We start from the raw sequence: 21,868 nt of genomic DNA on the forward strand, positions 1-21,868 counted from the left end.
TTAGCCAGTGGACTATGAAATGAACAAGGCTTTTTTACTAAATGTTATGGTGATGAACCAAGCACCTCTGGCCAGCGGCATCCAAATGTCCCTACTTTCCACCTCTGGGGTGACCATTTCCATTATGGATGTCAATGAAGCACCGTATTTCCCTAACAGAATTGACCCCATCCGGCAGCTGGAGGGGGAGCCCGCAGGCAGATTGCTGACTACATTCTCTGCTATAGATCCAGACCGCTCTATGCAGCAAGCTCTGAGGTAGGTGACATAAATACTGAAATATGCAAGACAGTAAAAACCAAGATAAAAATAACTAAGCAATCTAGAACATATTGTACCAATCTAGAACCACTGTACAATGCATTTGGAAAGTCTTCAGACCCTTTCATTTTTTCCCATTTTGATATATTGTGGCCTTGTGCTAAAATTAAAAAAACCTAAGTTTTCCCCTCATCATTCTGCACTCAATACCCTATAATTACAAAGTGAAAACAGAATGTTAAAAAAGGAAAAACTAAAATATTGCATCCAGATGAATTTCCCAGGGGTGCCGCAGCATTCTGGAGGGGAAGATGGTAACAGGATGTGCTAGGAGGCATGTGCAGGACTTGAAGTCTCTAGGCCGGCAGTGTCTCTTCCACTGGGATGAACACAGTGTGTGATGTCATTGTGCACGTATCCAAGGTAGAGATGTTACCAGCCTCAAGTGACTGCAGGAAGAAACTGCCTGCAACCCAGAAGTGTGAGCAGAAGACTCCAAAGAAGTCAAAAAGATGAGTATTAGAGATGAGCGAACTTACAGTAAATTCGATTCGTCATGAACTTCTCGGCTTGGCAGTTGATGACTTATCCTGCGTAAATTAGTTCAGCCTTCAGGTGCTCCGGTGGGCTGGAAAAGGTGGATACATTCCTAGGAAAGAGTCTCCTAGGACTGTATCCACCTTTTCCAGCCCACTGGAGCACCTGAAAGCTGAACTAATTTACGCAGGATAAGTCATCAACTGCCGAGCCGAGAAGTTCGTGACGAAGCGAATTTACTGTAAGTTCGCTCATCTCTAGTGAGTATGTTCATCTTGTTTATTTTATTTTATTAATTTTTTATAATTTCTTTATTTTCACATTTTAAGCATTAACATACTACAACACCATCCCTACACAGAAATACATAAATTAAAACAGAGACTGAGAAACAGTACCAAACGACCCTTGTCAACTGGTCTATTAAATTATTATAAAATACCATAGTGCAAAACCAAGGGAGACTAGTGTTGAGCATGTTGGATTTCAACTACCCAATATTTTTGTTCTTAGAGAGATATTCTGCTCCCAGAGGAGTCTAGAATGTTTACTCCCCTTTCTCTCAGTAAGCCAGGAATAGAACAACAGGTACCACATGAATAATCCAGGAGTAAGGCAGAAGCTCTAGAGTCAAAACAGGAACAGTGATATGAAGAATGAAAGTCAGGACAGGGTATGGCAGGCAAGTCATGGCAGGGCGATTCTTGACATCCTCTTTAGGCACTGGTTGACATAAATGGCTGACACTACTATGCAACCAGAGCAGAAAATCCATGGCCCAATTCAGCAGGGCTGCAGCAGAGAAAGAAGCATCCGATTGCCTAGCAACCGGACTTAGAGGTCAACAGGAGCTGGAGCTGCCCTCCAGGACATGGCGCAGAAACCGGAAAAAGTGAATAACTTCTCTGAGATTCCCCATTCCTCATCTGAAAGCTTTTGTTGTGACAACTCACCTGAGCGATGGCTGCATTATTACATCTATTACAGTACACTGGCCCAGTGTCTCTTTGTTCTAATGATATCCTCTGGGTCTTCAAAGTGCCGACTTTTCTGTCATACCGACAAGCTGGGGCATCCGACGTCTTAGCTTTCAGATAGTTGTTGAATTGTGTCATGGTGCAGACATGATCATCGAGCTTCCTATACACCCCCGCTGCTGTAATACAGTCTCCAGGGGGTGATGGAGATAAAAGGGGGTCAACTGCAGGAAGACAAGAGGGAAGAGCTGATGCTATCCCAGAATTCGGGACTGTGATGACTATTTAGCTCTTTTCTTTCTTCACGCGATGACGGTGAAAGTCCGGCCGGTGTGAGCCCAATTACCCGCACTTCACCGGTGACATTTTTATAATCATTATGTGGTTCAGACACTTCACTCGGGGGCCCAGCCAACTGACAGAGAAAATGATTATATTGACTCATGGAGGCTCCTTCCTATTGCTTCTGGACATATAATGAAGCCTTTAGAAAGACATTCCCAGTTAACAAGGCAATTTCTTCTTATTTGTTCCAGGTTGTATTGCCGACGCTGGCACACAGTGTTTCATTTTCTTTGCGGTTATATTTTTTTAAGGTTTGAAATACTCGCCCCCTTTCCCTATTGTTGTTTTTGTAAAAATGATAGCTGGAAATTGTTTTCTTGAAGAAAGCGATTCCTAACTTTAATAAGGGTACGTTCACATGTATGGGATCCTGTGCAGATTTGATGCGCAGGATTTGGAACTGTAGTTTAGAAGTCAAGCTCGGTCATGCAGTTTACATTGGAATCTGCAGCAGAAAATCCTGTGCATCAAATCTGCGCAGGATCCTGTACATGTGAACGTACTCTTAGGAGTATTTTTTGAGGAAAACTATGCAACAAGTGGCACCAGTAAGCTACAGAGACCATGCCCCTCCCCCCAAATGCCTAAATTACCATACTCCTAGTCATTTAGATGGGTGGTAAAGATGAGGAATAGCGCCACCTCATGTGGTAAAGATGAGGAATGGCGCCACCTCATGTGGTAAAGATGAGGGATAGTGCTACCTCATGTGGTAAAGATGAGGGATAGCGCCACCTCATCTATTCCTCCAACCCAATACCAACAACTGCTCTTCTCTATTCTTCCACTTACATTTAAATTTTAAATAGGTTTTCCATGCAAAATGTATTAATATGACCTGTTTTCAAGTCATCAATATCAAATCAGTGGTAGGTCTGGCACTTGGCCCCTCCCCCCCCCCCCGCCATGGCTCTGGCAAATAACTGTCCACAGGGGTGGCAGATGTCAAACCTCCCACTGATCTGATATTGATGACCTATTCTGAGTATAGGTAATTAATATATTTTGCCTGAAAAAATACCTTCTGTACGTCAGTACAATTATGAAGAAGATATTGGAGGAGATTTATCAAAACCTGTGAAGAGGAAAAATGAAAGAAGAGATCTGATTGGTTGCTATATTTCCTCTGCACAGGTTTTGATAAAACCCACCCCTATTATGTTTAAAAAGTTACTATTATGGTTCACTAACTTTACTAAATAAAAAACCCAAAACAAATTGCTTTTGTCTCTGTTAAAATGATACCAATACAGATCGATCAGAACATGCAGAGGTTTAAGAAAAAAAGAATAAAAAACTACTATGCACATATAAATGCATGTATAAACCCCACCCCAAAAAATGTAAATAAAAGGTTTAAAGAAATACTGGCAACTGTGAACAAGAATGGAACTATTACAGATCCTAAATATGTAGGGCTCATTCACAATTCCTTTTTTTTTTTGGATCTGTACTATTTCTTTTTTTATTATTTGACAATCTGATTAGTTTGCATGTTTTTTAGTGTTTTGTTCAATACACAGCATGTTCCTGCAAATCTTTATTGTCTGTATTGGTGCCAGGGGGGGGGGGGGGGGGGGGTGATGAACAGGGAGAAGGAAGTCTTCTCATCTACAGGCCTTATGGTATCTTCTTGGTTTGATGCTGTACTGTCACAGCCCATAGAGAATCAGACCATGTACTGAGCAATTTACCATTAGAATCAAGTTAAGTGATTCAGATAAACATGGACCCCCAGCCTTTCACCTCCACAGTGTTTCTCCCTCCATGGCAGTGAATGAATTCTGCACATCCTCTCAGGATTTTTGTGTACCTGTTCGGGTCAGTCTTATAAGAAAATTGGTTCCATCTATAACCACAGCTTGTTTTAATGAGTTTAGGAGACGGTTATAGTGAAACTGTCTGAAGTTCTAAAAGCTGAGGCGTTTGGGCTGGCTCCATCTCAATATAAAATCTTGGGCACCATCCAACCACGCTCAGATTCAATTGTAGCTGGAGAAAAACCACTTTGCATTGACCAATGTCTTTCCCTAGGTGCACAGCAGCAGAATACTCGTCTCACAATTGGCAGCCAGAGCAGTTTTAAGTGGAGCCTGCTGGATAGATGACAGCAGACCTGCAGGCTGGAAAAGGGAACCGTATACTCTTCTTTATTGTTATATATCATGTCTCCTCTTCAGATACACCAAACTGTATGACCCTGCAAACTGGCTCACTATCAACACTACGAACGGGCAGGTGTTTACCACAGCAATACTGGATCGGGAATCCCCCTTTGTCAAAGACGATATTTATGAGGCCAAATTTCTGGCCACTGATAATGGTGAGTTCCTTCAAATCAGTGGGGTCAGGTGACAGGAACTCGCTTTCTTGCATAATTTCTGTTGTCTGTTCCAAATGGCACACATTGTCCATGGAAGTATTTGGCTGGTTAATAACAATGACTATATTGTAATATTTACCATTTTGGGTTCTCAAAGATTTTTTATGCAAAAGTATAAAAAGACAAAGGTCTGGTAGTCAATTTTAGATTTTAATAGATCGTCTCCTGTGTGATCTGACATGGGGCATGGAGAGGGACACAACTGCTTTCTCAGCCACAGGATTGTTTGACACGTAGCAATGCTTGCTGGACTTGGTAACTGTGACATCCTCAATGCAGTTGCGTCACTCCATCCCCAGTGTCAGATAAAGCAAGAGACTATGCCTGGACAACACCTTTAGAGTAAGTTTCTACTTGTTTTTTTTTTTGGGGGGGGAACGCCCCAAAAAATCGCCAATTCTGCCGCATGGCGTTTTTTCGGCCATAAAACGCTGCGGACAGATGTTAGCTGTAAATCAATGAGAAATCTCAAAATTCTTTATGCTGGTAGTAGTAGTACTACCTTCTTTATGCTGGGAGTAGTGTTACTACCTACAAAATGTAAAAAATAGAGGAGAAAAAGTGAAACACACACACACACACTGTTAAAAATTAAAAAAAATTTAGTCATACAAAATATACATTTCTTCAAAATAAAAACATTTTCCATCACTACTGCAACCTTTTTTATTTTTTTTCGGTACCCAACAAATTTGAGGTATCAGAAAATACGCCAAAGGGGCCAAAAATGCAATTTCCTCTCAAATGCAATAAACGCCAGAAAAAAATGCAAGAAAAAAACGCCAAACACAGTAAAATGCTGTGGCGTTTTTTCTTTTTTGGGCCACAAAAAAAAAACAAGTAGAAACTTTGCCTCAAAGCAGTTTTGACCCATGGGCAACATTTTCTAATATGCACAGAACTTGATTGTTTCTTCCCTGTACATGTTGACCCTGTATCATACTGGGAGTCAACAGTGTTTGACATCGCTACCTCGAAGAGACATCTATCATGTGTTTTCCTACAGTTTCCCTGTAAAGATGAGGTACAGTATATAAGTTGGCCACTGGCTACTTTCCAATAGAGCAAGGGTGCGTTCACATGCTAGTAACTAGCAGTGGGTTTCTTCTCCGAGTTACGCCACCATTCATTTGAATGGGTCCACGGACAGTGCCCAATTTGACACTATTGCGGACTGTCTGCGGACCCATTCAAATGAATGGTACTGTAACTCGCATATTTAATTCCTAACTGTGTTATAAAAAGGGAACCTGAGGCAACAGATTGGTAAAAAGTACTTTATACTTATCACAGGTCATCTTTAAAAGTATTATAATGGAATGAAGACAAAGGATCAGACCGGCAGACTCACCACGTTTCTCTTCTTCTTTATTTGCGTCAGCAAAGCATAGACAAATACTCACAAACTTGGGGGGTCAGGACGTGCAGTGGGGGGGACAAACTGGCAACAGACTCCGTTTCGCACGGACCACCGTGCTTCCTCTGGCCATCATGGCCGGAGGAAGCACGGTGGTCCGTGCGAAACGGAGTCTGTTGCCAGTTTGTCCCCCCACTGCACGTCCTGACCCCCCAAGTTTGTGAGTATTTGTCTATGCTTTGCTGACGCAAATAAAGAAGAAGAGAAACGTGGTGAGTCTGCCGGTCTGATCCTTTGTCTTCATTCCATTATTTCAACTGTGCCTCAGTTTTGACCAGAGCACCACCACCCTCATTTACATCCATCCACCTATACCACATCGAGTCCACCAGTTACAGCAGTGCCGTGCCACTCGCCTTATCTTCTTTAAAAGTATTATGGTTACATTGTTTAGTATACCAGATGAGTGATACTCATTGAAGAGACATAATGATGTAATGGTTCATAGGGGAAAAAAAAGTATGCATATTAATTTTCCTGAAAAAAAGCCTAGCCAAAGCCACTGTTTTGTAGTAGACTGGTTTGGTTGGTATAAGGTAGTTTTCTTCCTTTTTGGAGTAGAGAAAATGTGTTTATTGTTTAGTGAATAATACATATGGTTCTAATTCTACTGAATTAAAGCATAAACCCCAACAAACTTATTCCAAGAAAATGTAGGTACTTTAACTCATGTTGAGAACTAGTCAAGGCACAATAAATGAAAGTAATTTTTGTCCTTTTGCTGCACACAGGCGTTCCTCCTGCTAGCGGCACTGGCACACTGCGAATACAACTTATCGATATCAATGACAATGCCCCTGAGCTGGTCCCTAAAGAGGCACAGATCTGTGATAGGCTCAACTCCAATGGGATCAACATTACCGCTACCGACATGGATCGCAAGCCCAGCGGGGACCCCTTTGTGTTTGAGCTTCCAACTGTTCCCTACACCATAAGGAGGAACTGGACCATCTCCAGGATAAATGGTGAGTGATTGACATTAGCACAAACATTATCCGCGAAAAAGTTCACTTTTCACACCATAGCAGCTATTTTCATAGCACTAGTTACTGAAAAGCTTCTACAACCTATATGGCAATGGATCCAGATGTTAACATGGTAGCAACAAAATAAAGTTTATTGATTTATGGCCCACTTTATGCAAAAGCAGCTGTTTGGTATTGGGTGCACTTCTAAAAGATAGAATATTTTTTTATTAAATTATTTTTTTATTAAATTTTTTCATTAAATTATAAGCTTTATTAAATTACAAGTAGAATACTAAAATGTCAAAATAAAGTCATCAGGTACAGAAATGTGTATAAATAGCTTACAGAATATCTAGCTATGCTAATATCACAGCTTACTATAAAAAAATAAAAATAAATTCCCTCACACAGCTCTGTAGATGGAAATATAGATATCAGAACAGGGCACTGCCAAGCAATTTTTTATATATAAAAAAAAAAAAGTAGAACAAAAATGATATAGATTTGGTTTGGCAGTAATCATATTGACCTGCAGAATAAAGTAAACATGTCACTTTACTGCAGAGTAAATGCTGTGAAATATAAGTACTAATATGACTGTAGTTAGAGAAGTAAAACCATTGTGGCCTTTAGAAGGTGAGGAGATACAAAAATGGAAATGTAAGTCGCTGCGGTGGGATGGAGCCTTGTGATTTCACAACAAAAACTTCTAATGTCCTCTGTGTTCTTCTGCTACCACCTTGTGTTCATTTCAGGTAACTACGCCCGGCTCAGCCTGCAGATCGGTTACTTGGAATCCGGAGTGTATGAAGTCCCTGTCATCGTCACTGACTCTGGAAACCCTCCTCTGTACAACACGTCCATCATCAGGGTGAAGGTCTGTCCCTGTGATGAGAATGGAGATTGCACGACTGTCGGAGCAGTGGCTGCCACCAAGCTGGGCACAGGAGCAATTATTGCCATACTCATATGTATTATTATCCTACTGTGTAAGTGAAGATGACATTACTAAGCTTCAGTATAATCCCTAACATTCTCTTTGGCCGTGTTCCCCAACCTGTGGCTCTCCAGTTGTTGCAAAACTCCATGTTAGAGTTGGGGTACATTGCTCTGTGGATTGAACATCCTGATGTGTCATGGGATGTCAATGTGGATGAAATACAATCTGGAGTATAATACAGGATGCAACTCAAGATCAGTACAGGATAAGTAATGTAATGTATGTACACAGTGATCTCACCAGCAGAATAGTGAGTACAGCTCTGGAGTATAATACAGGATATAACTCAAGATCAGTACAGGATAAGTAATGTAATGTATGTACACAGTGACCTCACCTGCAGAATAGTGAGTACAGCTCTGGAGTATAATACAGGATATAACTCAGGATCAGTACAGGATAAGTAATGTAATATATGTGCACAGTGACCCCACCAGCAGAATAGTGAGTACAGCTCTGGAGTATAATACAAGATATAACTCAGGATCAGTACAGAATAAGTAATGTAATATATGTACACAGTGACCTCACCAGCAGAATACTGAGTACAGCTCTGGAGTATAATATAGGATATAACTCAGGATCAGTACAGGATAAGTAACGTAATGTATGTACACAGTGACTCCACCAGCAGAATAGTGATTACAGCTCTGGAGTATAATACGGGATATAACTGAGGATCAGTACAGGATAATATGTACATAGTGACCCCACCAGCAGAATAGTGAGTACAGCTCTGGAGTATAATACAGGATATAACTCAGGATTAGTACAGGATGAGTAATGTTATGTATGTACACAGTAACTCCACCAGCAGAATAGTGAGTACACCTCTGGAGTATAATAGAGCATGTAACTCATCATCACTACAGGATAAGTAATGTAATGTATATAGAGTCATCGCTGAAATTTTTCAAGAAAATGAAGTATTTCTCACAGAAAAGGATTGCAGTAACACATGTTTTGCTATACACATGTGTATTCCTTTTTTGTGTATTGGAACTAAAAAAAAAGAAGGGAGGAAAAAAAGCTAATTGGACATAATGTCACACCAAACTCCAAAAATGAGCTGGACAAAATTATTGGCATTCTTAAAGGGGTACTCCGGCGCTTAGACATCTTATCCCCTATCCAAAGGGGACGTCATACTGGGGCGGAGGAGTGACGTCACACGCCTCCAGCCCTGTGGTCGCCGGTAATCAGACCCGGAGATCACGGGGGTCCCCAGCGGCGGGACCCCGTGCGATCAGGCATCTTATCCCCTATCCTTTGGATAGGGGATAAGATGTCTAAGCGCCGGAGTACCCCTTTAACTTACTATTTGGTTGCATACCCTTTGGAAAAAATAACTGAAATCAGTCACTTCCTATAACCATCAATAAGCTTCTTACACCTCTCAGCCGGAATGTTGGACCACTCTTCCTTTGTAAACTGCTCCAGGTCTCTCTTATTGGAAGGGTGCCTTTTCCCAACAGCAATTTTAAGATCTCTCCACAGGTGTTCAATGGGATTTAGATCTGGACTCATTGCTGCCACTTCAGATCTCTCCAGCACTTTGTTGCCATCCATTTCTGCACGTTTTTTCACGTATGTTTGGGGTCATTGTCCTGCTGGAAGACCCAAGATCTTGAACGCAAACCCAGCTTTCTGACACTGGACTGTACAGTGCGACCCAAAATCTGTTTGTAATCCTCAGATTTTATGATGCCTTGCACACATTCAAGGCACCCAGTGCCAGGGGCAGCAAAACATCCCCAAAACATCATTGAACCTCCACCATATTTCACTGTAGGTACTGTGTTCTTTACTTTGTAGGCCTCATTCCATTTTTGGTAAACATTAGAATGATGTGCTTTACCAAAAAGCTCTATCTTGGTCTCATCTGTTCACAAGACGTTTTCCCAGAAGGATTTTGGCTTACTCAAGTTCATTTCGGCAAAATGTAGTCTTGCTTTTGCTTTTTCATTTCATTTAAATGTCGACGGATAGTTCACTCTGACACTGATGCTCCCTGAGCCTGCAGGACAGCTTGAATATCTTTGGAATTTGTTTGGGGCTGCTTATCCACCATCTGGACTATCCTGCGTTGACACCTTTCATCAATTTTTCTCTTCCGTCCATGCCCAGGGAGATTAGCTACAGTGCCATGGGTTGCAAACTTCTTGATAATGTTGCGCACTGTGGACAAAGGAAAATCTAGATCTCTGGAAATAAACTTGTAACCTTGAGATTGTTGATATTTTTCCACAATTTTGGTTCTCAAGTCCTCAGACAGTTCTCTTCTCCTTTTTCTGTTGTCCATGCTTAGTATGGCACACACAGACACACAATGCAAAGACTAAGTGAACTTCTCTCCTTTTTATCTGCTTTCAGGTGTGATTTTTATGTTGCTCACACCTGTTACTTGCCCCAGGTGAGTATAAAGGAGCATCACATGCTTTAAATAATCTTATTTTTCCACAATTTTGAAAGGGTACCAATAATTTTGTGCAGCCCATTTTTGCAGTTTCGTGTGACATCATGTCCAATTTGCTTTTTTTCCTCCCTTTTTGGTTTAGTTCTAATACGCACAAAGGGAATAAATGTGTGTATAGCAAAACACATGTTACTGCAATCCTTTTCTGTGAGAAATACTTCATTTTCTAGAAAAAATTCAGGGGTGCCAACATTTACGACCATGACTGTACACAGTGACCCCACCAGAAGAATAGTGAGTGCGTCTCTGGAATATAATATGGAATGTACAGGATCAATACAGGATAAGTAATGTAATGTATGTACACAGTGACCACATCAGTAGAATAGTGAGTGCAGCTCTGGCGTATAATACAGGATATAACTCGGGATCAGTACAGGATAAGTAATGTAATGTATGTACACAGTGACTCCACCAGCAGAATAGTGAGTACAGCTCTGGAGTATAATACAAGATATAACTCAGGATCAGTACAGGATAAGTAATGCAATGTATGTACACAGTGACTCCACCAGCAGAATAGTGAGTACAGCTCTGGAGTATAATACAAGATATAACTCAGGATCAGTACAGGATAAGTAATGTGATGTATGTACACAGTAACTCCACCAGCAGAAAAGTGAGTGCGGCACTCTAGTATCCGTTTCCATAAATTACAGTGACTCTGCCAGCAAAGTACTGCTGCCCCTTCAATCAGCTGATCAGTGGGGGTACTGAGAGTCACATTACCATTTAAAGGAAATTGACGGCCTACCCTAAGAATAGGCTATCAGTTTAAGACGTACTGAAAAATTCCTTTAATTTACACGGCAATCCCATCGGATCTTCATTTTGCTTGAATTAAAAAGCCACATGCTGATTTCATTTGACCCATGATCACTTCTTACATTACGAAACCCACACGTCCTGCTCTGATCTACTTCCCCCTTACACATGAAACTTAGATTCTATGGCTACTGTTTGGCACATACCTCTGCAGCCATGTGCCCTCAAAGCACATCTGTCCTTGCAAAAGTGCACAATGTCACTGTGCCGCTGTTTACACCCAAAATTATTCCAATCACTCAGCCCTGTTAGCAAGGTGACCATAATCAAGGGGGATCATTAGCATGGAACGCAACAGAGAACAATCACGTCGCCACATTCTGTTACTTCTGCATTCGCTTAACTTTCATGTTTGTTTAAAATCCGGCAGCCGAGCGTCACATGAAGTTAATTCTCTTTGAAGGGTAATGGAGATGGTGGCTTTCATTATCAGTTCAGGTTTTATGTTTTTTTTAAAGGTTTTAGTGATTTAGTCTTTTTTCCGCTTTAGGGATTTTTGTTTGTTTTATACAAAAAAAATTTACGATCAGACAGAATAAACAGCCCTTTACTATCAGGATTATCCTGATGAATATTCAGGCATTTACAGTAGATTTGTTACCTGTTGTAGTTCTGAAGTTCAGTATTGCGTTGTTTTTTGCCGAGCTATTACATTCCCAGCCCTGATCGTTGCTACTGGAAACAAAACTACTTTAGATAAAGTGCTGTGCTCAGTATATCTTATCTTCTTCTTTTCCTCTACATTTGGTGAAATTGGGTTATCACTTACTGCTTGCATCTGTCTGTAAAGCCTTGTCTTTTTTACTTTTACAGTTAATTCCGTGTGATGCAGGTTTTGTGCTGATGCGGTTTTTGTTTTATATGTATGTTTATGGAAACTGTCATCAAGCTTGTCACCTATAACCGCATAGATCAGCTCCTAGAATACAGGGGGAGAGTTCTGTGCGATGCTAAAATAACAGGAAATGCTGGGAAATTTCAAGTCAGCAGAATTATTAAAAGCTTTAGACCATTATACAGGATGTAACTCATGATCAGTACAGGATAAGAAGTGTGTGTACACATTGACCCCACCAGCAGAATAGCGAGTGCAGCTCTGGAGTATAATACAGGATATCAAACAGAAAGAGTGCAGTGGCCGGCACTTTAAAAGGAGCACAGGTGTAGCGGACCAAGCTGACAGGGTGGGAACCAAATACGGGACCGCACTGATAGCGTGAGGCAAATATCATGAATGGAGGAACAAAGAATGTCGCACTCACCAGTCCAGGATAATATTTCTTTAATGAAGACTAGTCAGCGGGTGTATGGATCAGCATAGCAGGAGCGTCTCCATGGGACGGATGGTGTCCGTTTCGTGTGCTGAGCACACTTTGTCTGCTGACGCTCCCGCTATGCTGATCCGTACACCCGCTGACTAGTCTTCATTAAAGAAGTATTATCCTGGACTGGTGAGTGCGACATTATTTGTTCCTGCACACATGATAATACAGGATATAACTCAGGATCAGTGCAGGATAAGTAATGTAATGTATGTACACAGTGACCTCACCAGCAGAATAGTGAGTGCATCTCTGGAGTATAATACAGGATATAACTCAGGATCAGTACAGGATAAGTAATGTAATGTATGTACACAGTGACCCCACCAGCAGAACAGTGAGTACAGCTCTGGAGTATAATACAGGATATAACTCAGGATCAGTACAGGAAAAGTAATGTAATGTATGTACACAGTGACATCACCAGCAGAATAGTAAGTACAGATCAGGAGTATAATACAGGATGTAATTCAGGACAGTACAGGATAAGTTATACACTGTATGTACACAGTGACTGCACCAGCAGACTAGTGAGTGCAGCTCTGGAGTATAGTACGGGATGTAGCACTGCATGGGAGCAGGATAAGTAATGTTATGTATGTACACAGTGACTATACCAGGAGAATAGTGAGTGCAGCTCTGGAGTATAATACGGGATGTTTTATATTTTAAAATAAAAGATCTACAGCATGTAGCTCAAAATCAGTACAAAATGAATACAGTTTATGTAAACAGATTCTTTTTCAGTACTAGACGAGCGTCTTATAGTCCAGGGTTTATAGTCCATATTTAGGACTAGATAGTAGAACTCCTCTTTTAGTTACTCTTCATTTCAAGGAAAGACTTGAAATAAATGGGACTTATCAAGCTAGGCTGTTCAAATTCAGGATCAGTAAAGTAACAGAACTTTTCGACTTCCTCCTTCTAGCTATGGTTCTCCTGTTTGTCATGTGGATGAAACGCAGAGAAAAGGAACGACATACAAAGCAGCTGCTGATTGATCCAGAGGATGACGTCAGGGACAACATTCTAAAGTATGATGAGGAGGGAGGTGGTGAGGAGGACCAGGTAATGCCCATATGGAAAAATAGAGATATGTGATGTCTGCTGTCTTCTCTATTTACAGTGAGAGGCTCTTAAAAGAGAAATAGTGTGTAAAAAAAACACACACATATTCAGTCATGTAGTAGTGCAATCAGTAAAGTGTGAAAATAATGTGAAGATGCAGTACAGAACCTGGAGGGCCCAGAATGAGAACTGCAGGGACTTTCCCTTTCCGCTACACCTGTCTCTGTATTTTCAGATCACTCTTAAAGTTACAGATTCAGATATCTTTAAGCAACTCGGTACTATGAGAACTCTGCCTTTCCTTTACAGCAACATCTTTTGTTTTCTCACCAGGACTATGACTTAAGTCAGCTGCAGCAGCCTGAGACACTCGATCACGTGTTAAACAAAGTGGCAGGAGTCAGACGAGTGGACGAGAGGCCTGTGGGTGCTGAGCCACAATACCCAATAAGGCCTGTCATTCCACACCCGGGAGATATTGGAGATTTTATCACTGAGGTAACTATTAGTTATGCTTTTAATTGTATAGGCCCTCGCTACCTGCTAAACAGGAGATGGTCCTGTATTTCAATTTGGACATTTATGACATATCCACAGGACCCGCACCTATCTTGAAATTGAGGGCGCTCCAGCCCTGTCCAGCCTAGTTGATGTCTCTGGAGGTGGTGGGGGAAGCCGAAAACAGTGTAGGTGCTGGTTTAACACAGATGGTATAAGTCTCATAGAAGTTAAAAGGGTTATCTACCATAAGGTGATTTTAGTACGTACCTGGCAGACAGTAATGGACATGCTTAGGAAAAGTCTGTGCTTGTCTTGGGGCTAAATGGCTATCTTGTAAGATTACCATAATACTGTGGCTATCTTTTTGTGAACTGGTATTTCCTGTATGAATTTTCTTTTTTGCCTTCAAATCCCACAATTCCATTTCTCCCCCTCCCACACATCAGCCACCCCACCCATTGAAACATAAATGAGCTGCATCCATTCAAAAGACCTGTGGTTTTCAATCAGGGTGCCTACAGCTGTTGCATTAGTTGCAGATTGATCTCTCTCCCACCAAGCGATCCCTCCACCTATTGAAGCAGACAGGCTCCCTGTCATCAGCTGACTAGTGAGTCAGGTCTCAGCCACATTGCAACCTGGGAAAAATCTGAGACAACAGTCATTTTGTATGCTGGTAAAAATAAATATTGGAGTGAACATCACAGAAGAATTGTGAGAAAACCGTCACACACAGGTACAGACACTATATTATGAACTACACTAACTTTACAGCCCCTTTAGCATAGTCAAATAAAAAAAAATACCTGGAATACCCCTTTAATTGAAGTTGCTCAAACAATGTAGCACAACAGCTATTCTGTTTCTGTAAGTCCCAAATTACAAATTTAGGCAGTATACAAAGTTGGGGCTATGTATATTAAAATTCTGTTATGATGTATCCTATGGATATGCTGTAAATGTCAGAATATATATTTAACCCATTAGCAACCACCCATACATTTTTTTATGCCAGCTTTATTCGACTGCATGCATTTTTAAAGAGCAACAGAAAAGGCCCGGCATGGGTGCCATGACGGGCAAAGCAGGTGTTCATACATCTCCAACACCATATCTCTTGCTTCTGACTGTAAAGATGCCACCTTCAATAACGACTATTGCATCCAAGTGGTTACAAAGGAAGGGGTCGCCCTCTGTCACCCCATAGCTTCCAACTACCATGTTATTAATCCTACAATGTGAAATATTTTTTAAAAATTTGCTTTTGCTTCTCCTGTGTTTAAAAAATAAAATAAATTAAAAAAGTTATAAAAAATAAAAGTCCCCCCAAAAAACTAGCCCTCACACAGCTCCCTCATAACTATATAAATTTAGTATCACCACAACTGTATGTATCATCTGCATGGTATGGTGATTGATGTACATTAAATGCTTACACTAAACAACCTAATACACCAACAAACCAACTATTTGTGAGTTACCCAGGGGTAACATTCAGATATATAGTACAGAGTCAGGCGTCTCTGTATAATGGCCGCTCACCTTGTATAGGTGATAAGTAAGCTTATCACTCCAAAATCCAATAAGGGGGTACAAAGTAGAGTAGCAGCTGCTCACCCAGAAGTTCGCAGAAGTACTGTCCTGTAGTTATAGCAGCAAGACCCTTAATTTCAGGCTTGCTCACTCTTATCAATGAAGAAAGTCCTTAGGACGTATTTTTTGATCAAGTGAGACAAATAAAACGATAAAGTGTTCTGGGGGTCACCTCCTCTTTCATAAGATTGGGATAGGTACGACAAGTTACATACACCATATATGACACACAAAAATTGCACCAATCCACTTGGGGTGGAGCCCAGCACAGGATTAATTAACTCTATTTAGCATGAAATTTACTTGTACATCACAAATATCCATGCACAAACATACAAAGTCTAAAGTGCAGCAAACAATAAAAACCCATCAAGAAGAAGAGAAGGGTCCAGTGCAGCTTCTTAAAGATATGCTGCTTTATTATATCATACAGATAACACACAGGACATACACGGAGGTGACGCGTTTCGGCCGGTGGCACCCGGCCTTATTCAGGCCGGGTGCCACCGGCCGAAACGCGTCACCTCCGTGTATGTCCTGTGTGTTATCTGTATGATATAATAAAGCCGTATATCTGTAAGAAGCTACACTGGACCCTTCTCTTCTTCTTGATTGCTACTGGGTGAATCTGCACCTGTCCGTGTTGCAGCGGGTCTATGCCGGGTGAGCTGATCCTGCCTCTTCTTTGCTAATAAAAACCCATATATTATTATATAAAATCCTGTATCAAAGTAAAAGGAATGAAAGCGAGGCTTGGATACATTCAGGAATGAGACTTCAGGCTAGAAAATAAACAACATTTGGCTGGAAAAGTGTTAAACAGCTGTCAGGAGTGACGTGTATTGGTCATCCCCTAAAGCCAGGCTACAGCGGGTGTGTATAACCAGGCACATGGGAGCTTGGTTGGGCAGCAGTGGGGCTGCCTGGCCACTGAGTCATTTTCCCTGTGGGCTTGTTGTTGCAGTGGAGCTACGCCAGTGTTAGTTTAGAGACCCACTCTCATCAGGTGGCCTTGAAGTGGCAAGTGGGCTTTCATGTTTTGATCAAAAGGTACACTAAGAACCTGTTAGTTCTTGAAAAGCAAATAGATCATAGTACAAGTTGTGGATGTTTGGCCATGTTCTCATTCTCTATTAGTGCTGAAGTGTTTGAAGGTCCATGGAAAATAAATGAAGAACAGGCTGCACACGAGGTGCAACAATTTTCCTCTATCCTCAGGATCGGTAAGGCTGCATTCACATCTCGTTTTTGCAATACTGTTGCCGTATCGTTTCTGTTAAAAAAACGTATGTCACAGAACCGGACCGAAACGTATGCAACCGTATATGCCTCCTCATGTTTTTAAACTGTATACGGTTTAAAAACGGATATACGTTTGCATACATTTTAATACGTTTTTCTTGAAAAAAAATATATACGGTTTTAAAGTTTGTCAACATTTTAAATAAAGTTCTTCTTCTTTCTATTGAATTTCCAAAAGAAAAAAGAAAAAAAATGAAAAACTGTATTGTGCAAACCGGATGTAACCGTATGCACATACGGTTACATACGGTTACCATAGAACTTCATTTTAAAATAACCGTATACAGGTTGGATACGGTTTTTGACTGGGACACAAAACCGTAGTAGACTACGGTTTGGTGTACAGTTAAAAACCGTATACAACCGTAAATGATGCAAAACGTACACAACCTGATGCTACGGTTGGTATACGGTTTACAATGAAATGTCTATGTATACGGTTTGCAATAAGGTTCGATACGGTTTTTTAAATCAAACTGGATACGGCAACTGTATTGCAAAAACGAGGTGTGAATGCAGCCTAAGGATTTCAGTGGTCGGACCACCACAGATCAGCTTGTTATACCCTATCCTGTGGGTATAAGATAAGCTTTGGAGTTTAAAATACCCCTTTAACGTTTAAAATAGGCCAGTCACTAAGGGGTTAAACGTTCCATTGTTCACCTGGATCCATTGTGCCTCTCAGTGGGATTTGGAAGTGTATTATTATTATTAATGTGAATAATAGCGGCAAGGGAACCTCTTTTTCCCTCTGTGGACACTATTGTTATTTTAGTTCTAATGTGACATCTAATTCCTATTTTGAGGTGAGTGATTTTCTTTGGTCCAGTCCGTAGAATAGACACTAGAAAAAATGATAGGTCTGCAGAGACAAAGAGCTCAGTCTTCTTTAATCAGTAATATAGGAGTCGGTGTGTTTCTTTGTGAGTACAGTCTCTTTTATTAAAGAAAGTGCTTTCCTATTTTCTAATCAAATCGAGATTTTATTTCCTCGGAGACGGCTGGCAGAAGTCAGGAATATTAAATGCAGCCATGTTTTAATTAGAATAACATATTGTTCCGGCTTTTATCTGTCAGTGTTTTGCTCTCCAGGCCCACGCAGCTTTGTCGAGTCAGTAAATGTCTCTATATCAGAATGTGGGGTCTGCACTTCCAGGCTTTACGCTGTCTGACGGTATTACCTTCCGCGTCCTAATGAAATGACCGCTTATCCAAGCTTTATCTCCTCGTATTAAATCAGTAACTATACCTAACAAGGTACCTCAAGATTTAAGTCTTGTGAAGACATAGATATGCCTTGTTTGAAGATGTTTCGTACTATCCATGCTATCTACTGGGAGATGTATGAAATTAATTACTGCTGTGCTGCAAATACTGAGACGAGGGCACAGGAGACCATCCTTAGGCTATGTTTACATGTCCGAGTGGAAAAACTACGTGCAGACACTCCGCAGAGCATAGCCATCTATAAGACGGCACATTTCTGTGTGGTCCTAGCGCCGGCATGTTATGCCGGCGCTAGGACCACACAGAAATGTGCCGTCTTATAGATGGCTATGCATTTTGTGCAGTGTCCGCAGAAAGAATGTACAGTTCATTCTTTCTGCGGACAAGGAAAACATAATTTCCGCGTTGGAACCATCTGGCATGGAAATGACGCCGTGTGCACAGCGCAGCAGAATCCTGTTGAATTCAAAGCGGAATTCCACCCGGTGTGTGAACATGGTCTAACACCTCTGGCTGCAGCTTATCTCTAGGAAAAGGATTGCTCATGTTGAAATCGAATTTTCCATAGGAAGAAGGTCCAGGCTGTTACGCCGAGCGCTCCGGGTCCCTGCTCTTCCCCGGAGCGCTCGGGGCGTTCTCATCTCTGCAGCGCCCCGGTCAGACCCGCTGACCGGGAGCGCTGCACTGACATTCACGATGGGGATGCGATTCGCATAGCGGGACGCGCCCACTTGCGAATCGCATCCCAAGCCACTTACCCGTCCCGGTCCCCGGCTGTCACGTTTTGGCGCACGCTGCTCCGCTCTCTAGGGCGCGCGCGCGCCAGCTCTCTAAGATTTAAAGGGCCAGTGCACCAATGATTGGTGCCTGGCCCAATCAGTCTAATTAGCCTCCACCTGCTCCCTGTCTATTTAACCTCACTTCCTCTGCACTTCCTTGCCGGATCTTGTTGCCTTGTGCCAGAGAAAGCATTTAGTGTTGTCCAAAGCCTGTGTTCCAGACCTTCTGCTATTGCTATTGACTACGAACCTTGCCGCCTTCCCCGACCTTCTGCTACGTCTGACCTTGCCTCTGCCTAGTCCTTCTGTCCCACGCCTTCTCAGCAGTCAGCGAGGTTGAGCCGTTGCCGGTGGATACGACCTGGTTGCTACCGCCGCAGCAAGACCATCCCGCTTTGTGGCGGGCTCTGGTGAAAACCAGTAGCAACTTAGAACCGGTCCACCGACACGGACCACGCCTATCCCTCGCTGACAGAGAGGATCCACATCCAGCTAGCCGAATCCTAACACAGGCCTCCATAGACTATGGATTGTCAACAAATATGTCTAAAACTGGCAGCTTCGACTGACTTTAATGAAATGCGTATGGCCGGCTCTACTCCTCTCTCGCCACTGACCAAGTCAACAGCAACTGTAGAGGTTTGGGCACCTCTAGAAGCTCAACCAGTTGAGCCAGTAAAAGATAATAGTGAAGTGAAGTCCTCCATTTACCTCTGTTATCAGTACTGGTCAAAAGAGTGGCTGGTTGCCCCTTCAGATGTTGGGCCATAAGACACTGTTAAATTGTCCCCATACCCATACATACTTTGCTCAGCCTTAGCACACTAGTAATATATTCGGCATCACTGCTGTAAATGCCCAAGAGCTAAAACAAATATGCAACCTTACAAGAAGTGAGGTGTTATCTGAGAGGAGGAAAAGCATTGGCCCTCATTTACTAAGTTTTCCGGGTTGTATTTTTTCTTTTTTTCCACTGATAGCTAGGGCTTTTCACACATATTTACTAATGTGTCGCATGTGAGTGCCGCACAATGTCGCATATGAGTTATATTGTCGCAGCAGAATCCCTCTCGGATTCTGACAAGATTCCTGTCAGAATTCATTCCACTCAGAAGCGCTGGAGTGTGAGAAAAGAACTGCTGTCTGTATGCTGGAGATTATGGCTGCAGCAAACAGAAAGCACATTCCCAAACCCCCTCCTGTCACATTCCCCCCTTGTCACATTCCTCTCCCCCCCCCTCCTGTCACATTCCCCCCCCCCCCCCCTCCTGTCACATTCCTCTCCCCCCTCCTGTCACATTCCTCTCCCCCTCCTGTCACATTCCTCTCCCCCCTCCTGTCACATTCCCCCCCCCCTCCTGTCACATTCCTCTCCCCCCTCCTGTCACATTCCTCTCCCCCTCCTGTCACATTCCTCTCCCCCCTCCTGTCACATTCCCCCCCCCCCTCCTGTCACATTCCTCTCCCCCCTCCTGTCACATTCCTCTCCCCCCTCCTGTCACATTCTTCTCCCCCCCCTCCTGTCACATTCCTCTCCCCCCTCCTGTCACATTCCTCTCCCCCTCCTGTCACATTCCTCTCCCCCCTCCTGTCACATTCCTCTCCCCCCTCCTGTCACATTCCTCTCCCCCCTCCTGTCACATTCCTCTCCCCCCTCCTGTCACATTCCTCTCCCCCCTCCTGTCACATTCCTCCCCCCCCTCCTGTCACATTCCTCTCCCCCCTCCTGTCACATTCTTCTCCCCCCCCTCCTGTCACATTCCTCTCCCCCCTCCTGTCACATTCCTCTCCCCCGCCTGTCAAATTCCTCTGCCCCCTCTTGTCACATTCCTCTCCCCCCTCCTGTCACATTCCTCTCCCCCCTCCTGTCACATTCTTCTCCCCCCCCCTCCTGTCACATTCCTCTCCCCCCTCCTGTCACATTCTTCTCCCCCCCCTCCTGTCACATTCCTCTCCCCCCCCTCCTGTCACATTCCCCCCTTGTCACATTCCTCTACCCCCCCTCCCCCTTTTTGCGCCAAAGTTTGGCGCATCTTCTCCACTGTCATTTTTACAACTTTCTCAAAATCACACGGTCCTGTGTGTGATTTCAACTTTAGTCAGTAATTCATCATTTGCGCCAATCGATCGCAATTTTAGCGCAAATCCCGTTTTTTGGGTGCAAATCACCGCCAAGAAATTTTGCACATGGAAACCACACTTAGCAATGTCAGAAAATGTAAAGGCGTCAAAATACATTAAACATTTTTTTGGTGAAAGCAGCGACGCCTCCAGGGCTGCTCAATACTATCCTGCGACATAGTTGTCTCTGAGGAACCTTCGCCCTCCGTTGAGCCGGCATTGGACATGGCCACACAGGTTCAGGAAAGGTAAGCACTAAAGCAGTGGTCTTCAACCTGCGGACCTCCAGATGTTGCAAAACTACAACTCTCAGCATGCCCGGACAGCCAACGGCTGTCCGGGCATGCTGGGAATTGTAGTTTTGCAACATCTGGAGGTCCGCAGGTTGAAGACCACTGCACTAAAGTAACCAAAAAAAAACTACCCAAGTTGAAAATAAAATCCATTTCACATGGTGGCTATAAACCCCACAAAAGAAAATAACTCATGTCGCTTACTGATATACTGCAGGAGGGACTCCGAAATGGCTGCTCTACAGGGTAAAATACGCGTCCTCTGTGGTGGTAAGTTCTGTGTAAAAGGCGCTGTGAACAGCTGATTTCAACATTTAAGCCAAAATTACTAACAACTTGCACCAAATGATAAATTTGGTGCATGTCCACGAAAACCAAAGTGAAAAAAAAAGGGTAAAAAGAAACTGTCAACAGGCAAAATTGATAAATACCCCCCAATATCCCCAAACTATCCTTATTGCAGAGACAAAGCT

At 42.6% G+C, this 21,868-nt stretch overlaps 1 protein-coding gene across 4 annotated transcripts in view; it reads left to right on the top strand.

Moving 5' to 3' along the window:
- CDH4 (cadherin 4) overlaps positions 1–21,868 on the top strand; it is a 471,037-nt gene that overhangs the window by 446,049 nt on the left and 3,120 nt on the right. For all 4 annotated transcript variants that reach the window (XM_056548614.1, XM_056548613.1, XM_056548615.1 and 1 more), the window contains 6 exons: positions 5–258; positions 4,301–4,443; positions 6,652–6,885; positions 7,644–7,877; positions 13,440–13,579; positions 13,913–14,077. In XM_056548614.1, coding sequence (XP_056404589.1) covers positions 5–258; positions 4,301–4,443; positions 6,652–6,885; positions 7,644–7,877; positions 13,440–13,579; positions 13,913–14,077 — 1,170 coding nt within the window. The remainder of the gene's footprint in view (positions 1–4; positions 259–4,300; positions 4,444–6,651; positions 6,886–7,643; positions 7,878–13,439; positions 13,580–13,912; positions 14,078–21,868) is intronic.

This window comes from Hyla sarda, chromosome 12, assembly GCF_029499605.1.
Source record: "Hyla sarda isolate aHylSar1 chromosome 12, aHylSar1.hap1, whole genome shotgun sequence".
Classification (NCBI taxonomy): domain Eukaryota; kingdom Metazoa; phylum Chordata; class Amphibia; order Anura; family Hylidae; genus Hyla; species Hyla sarda.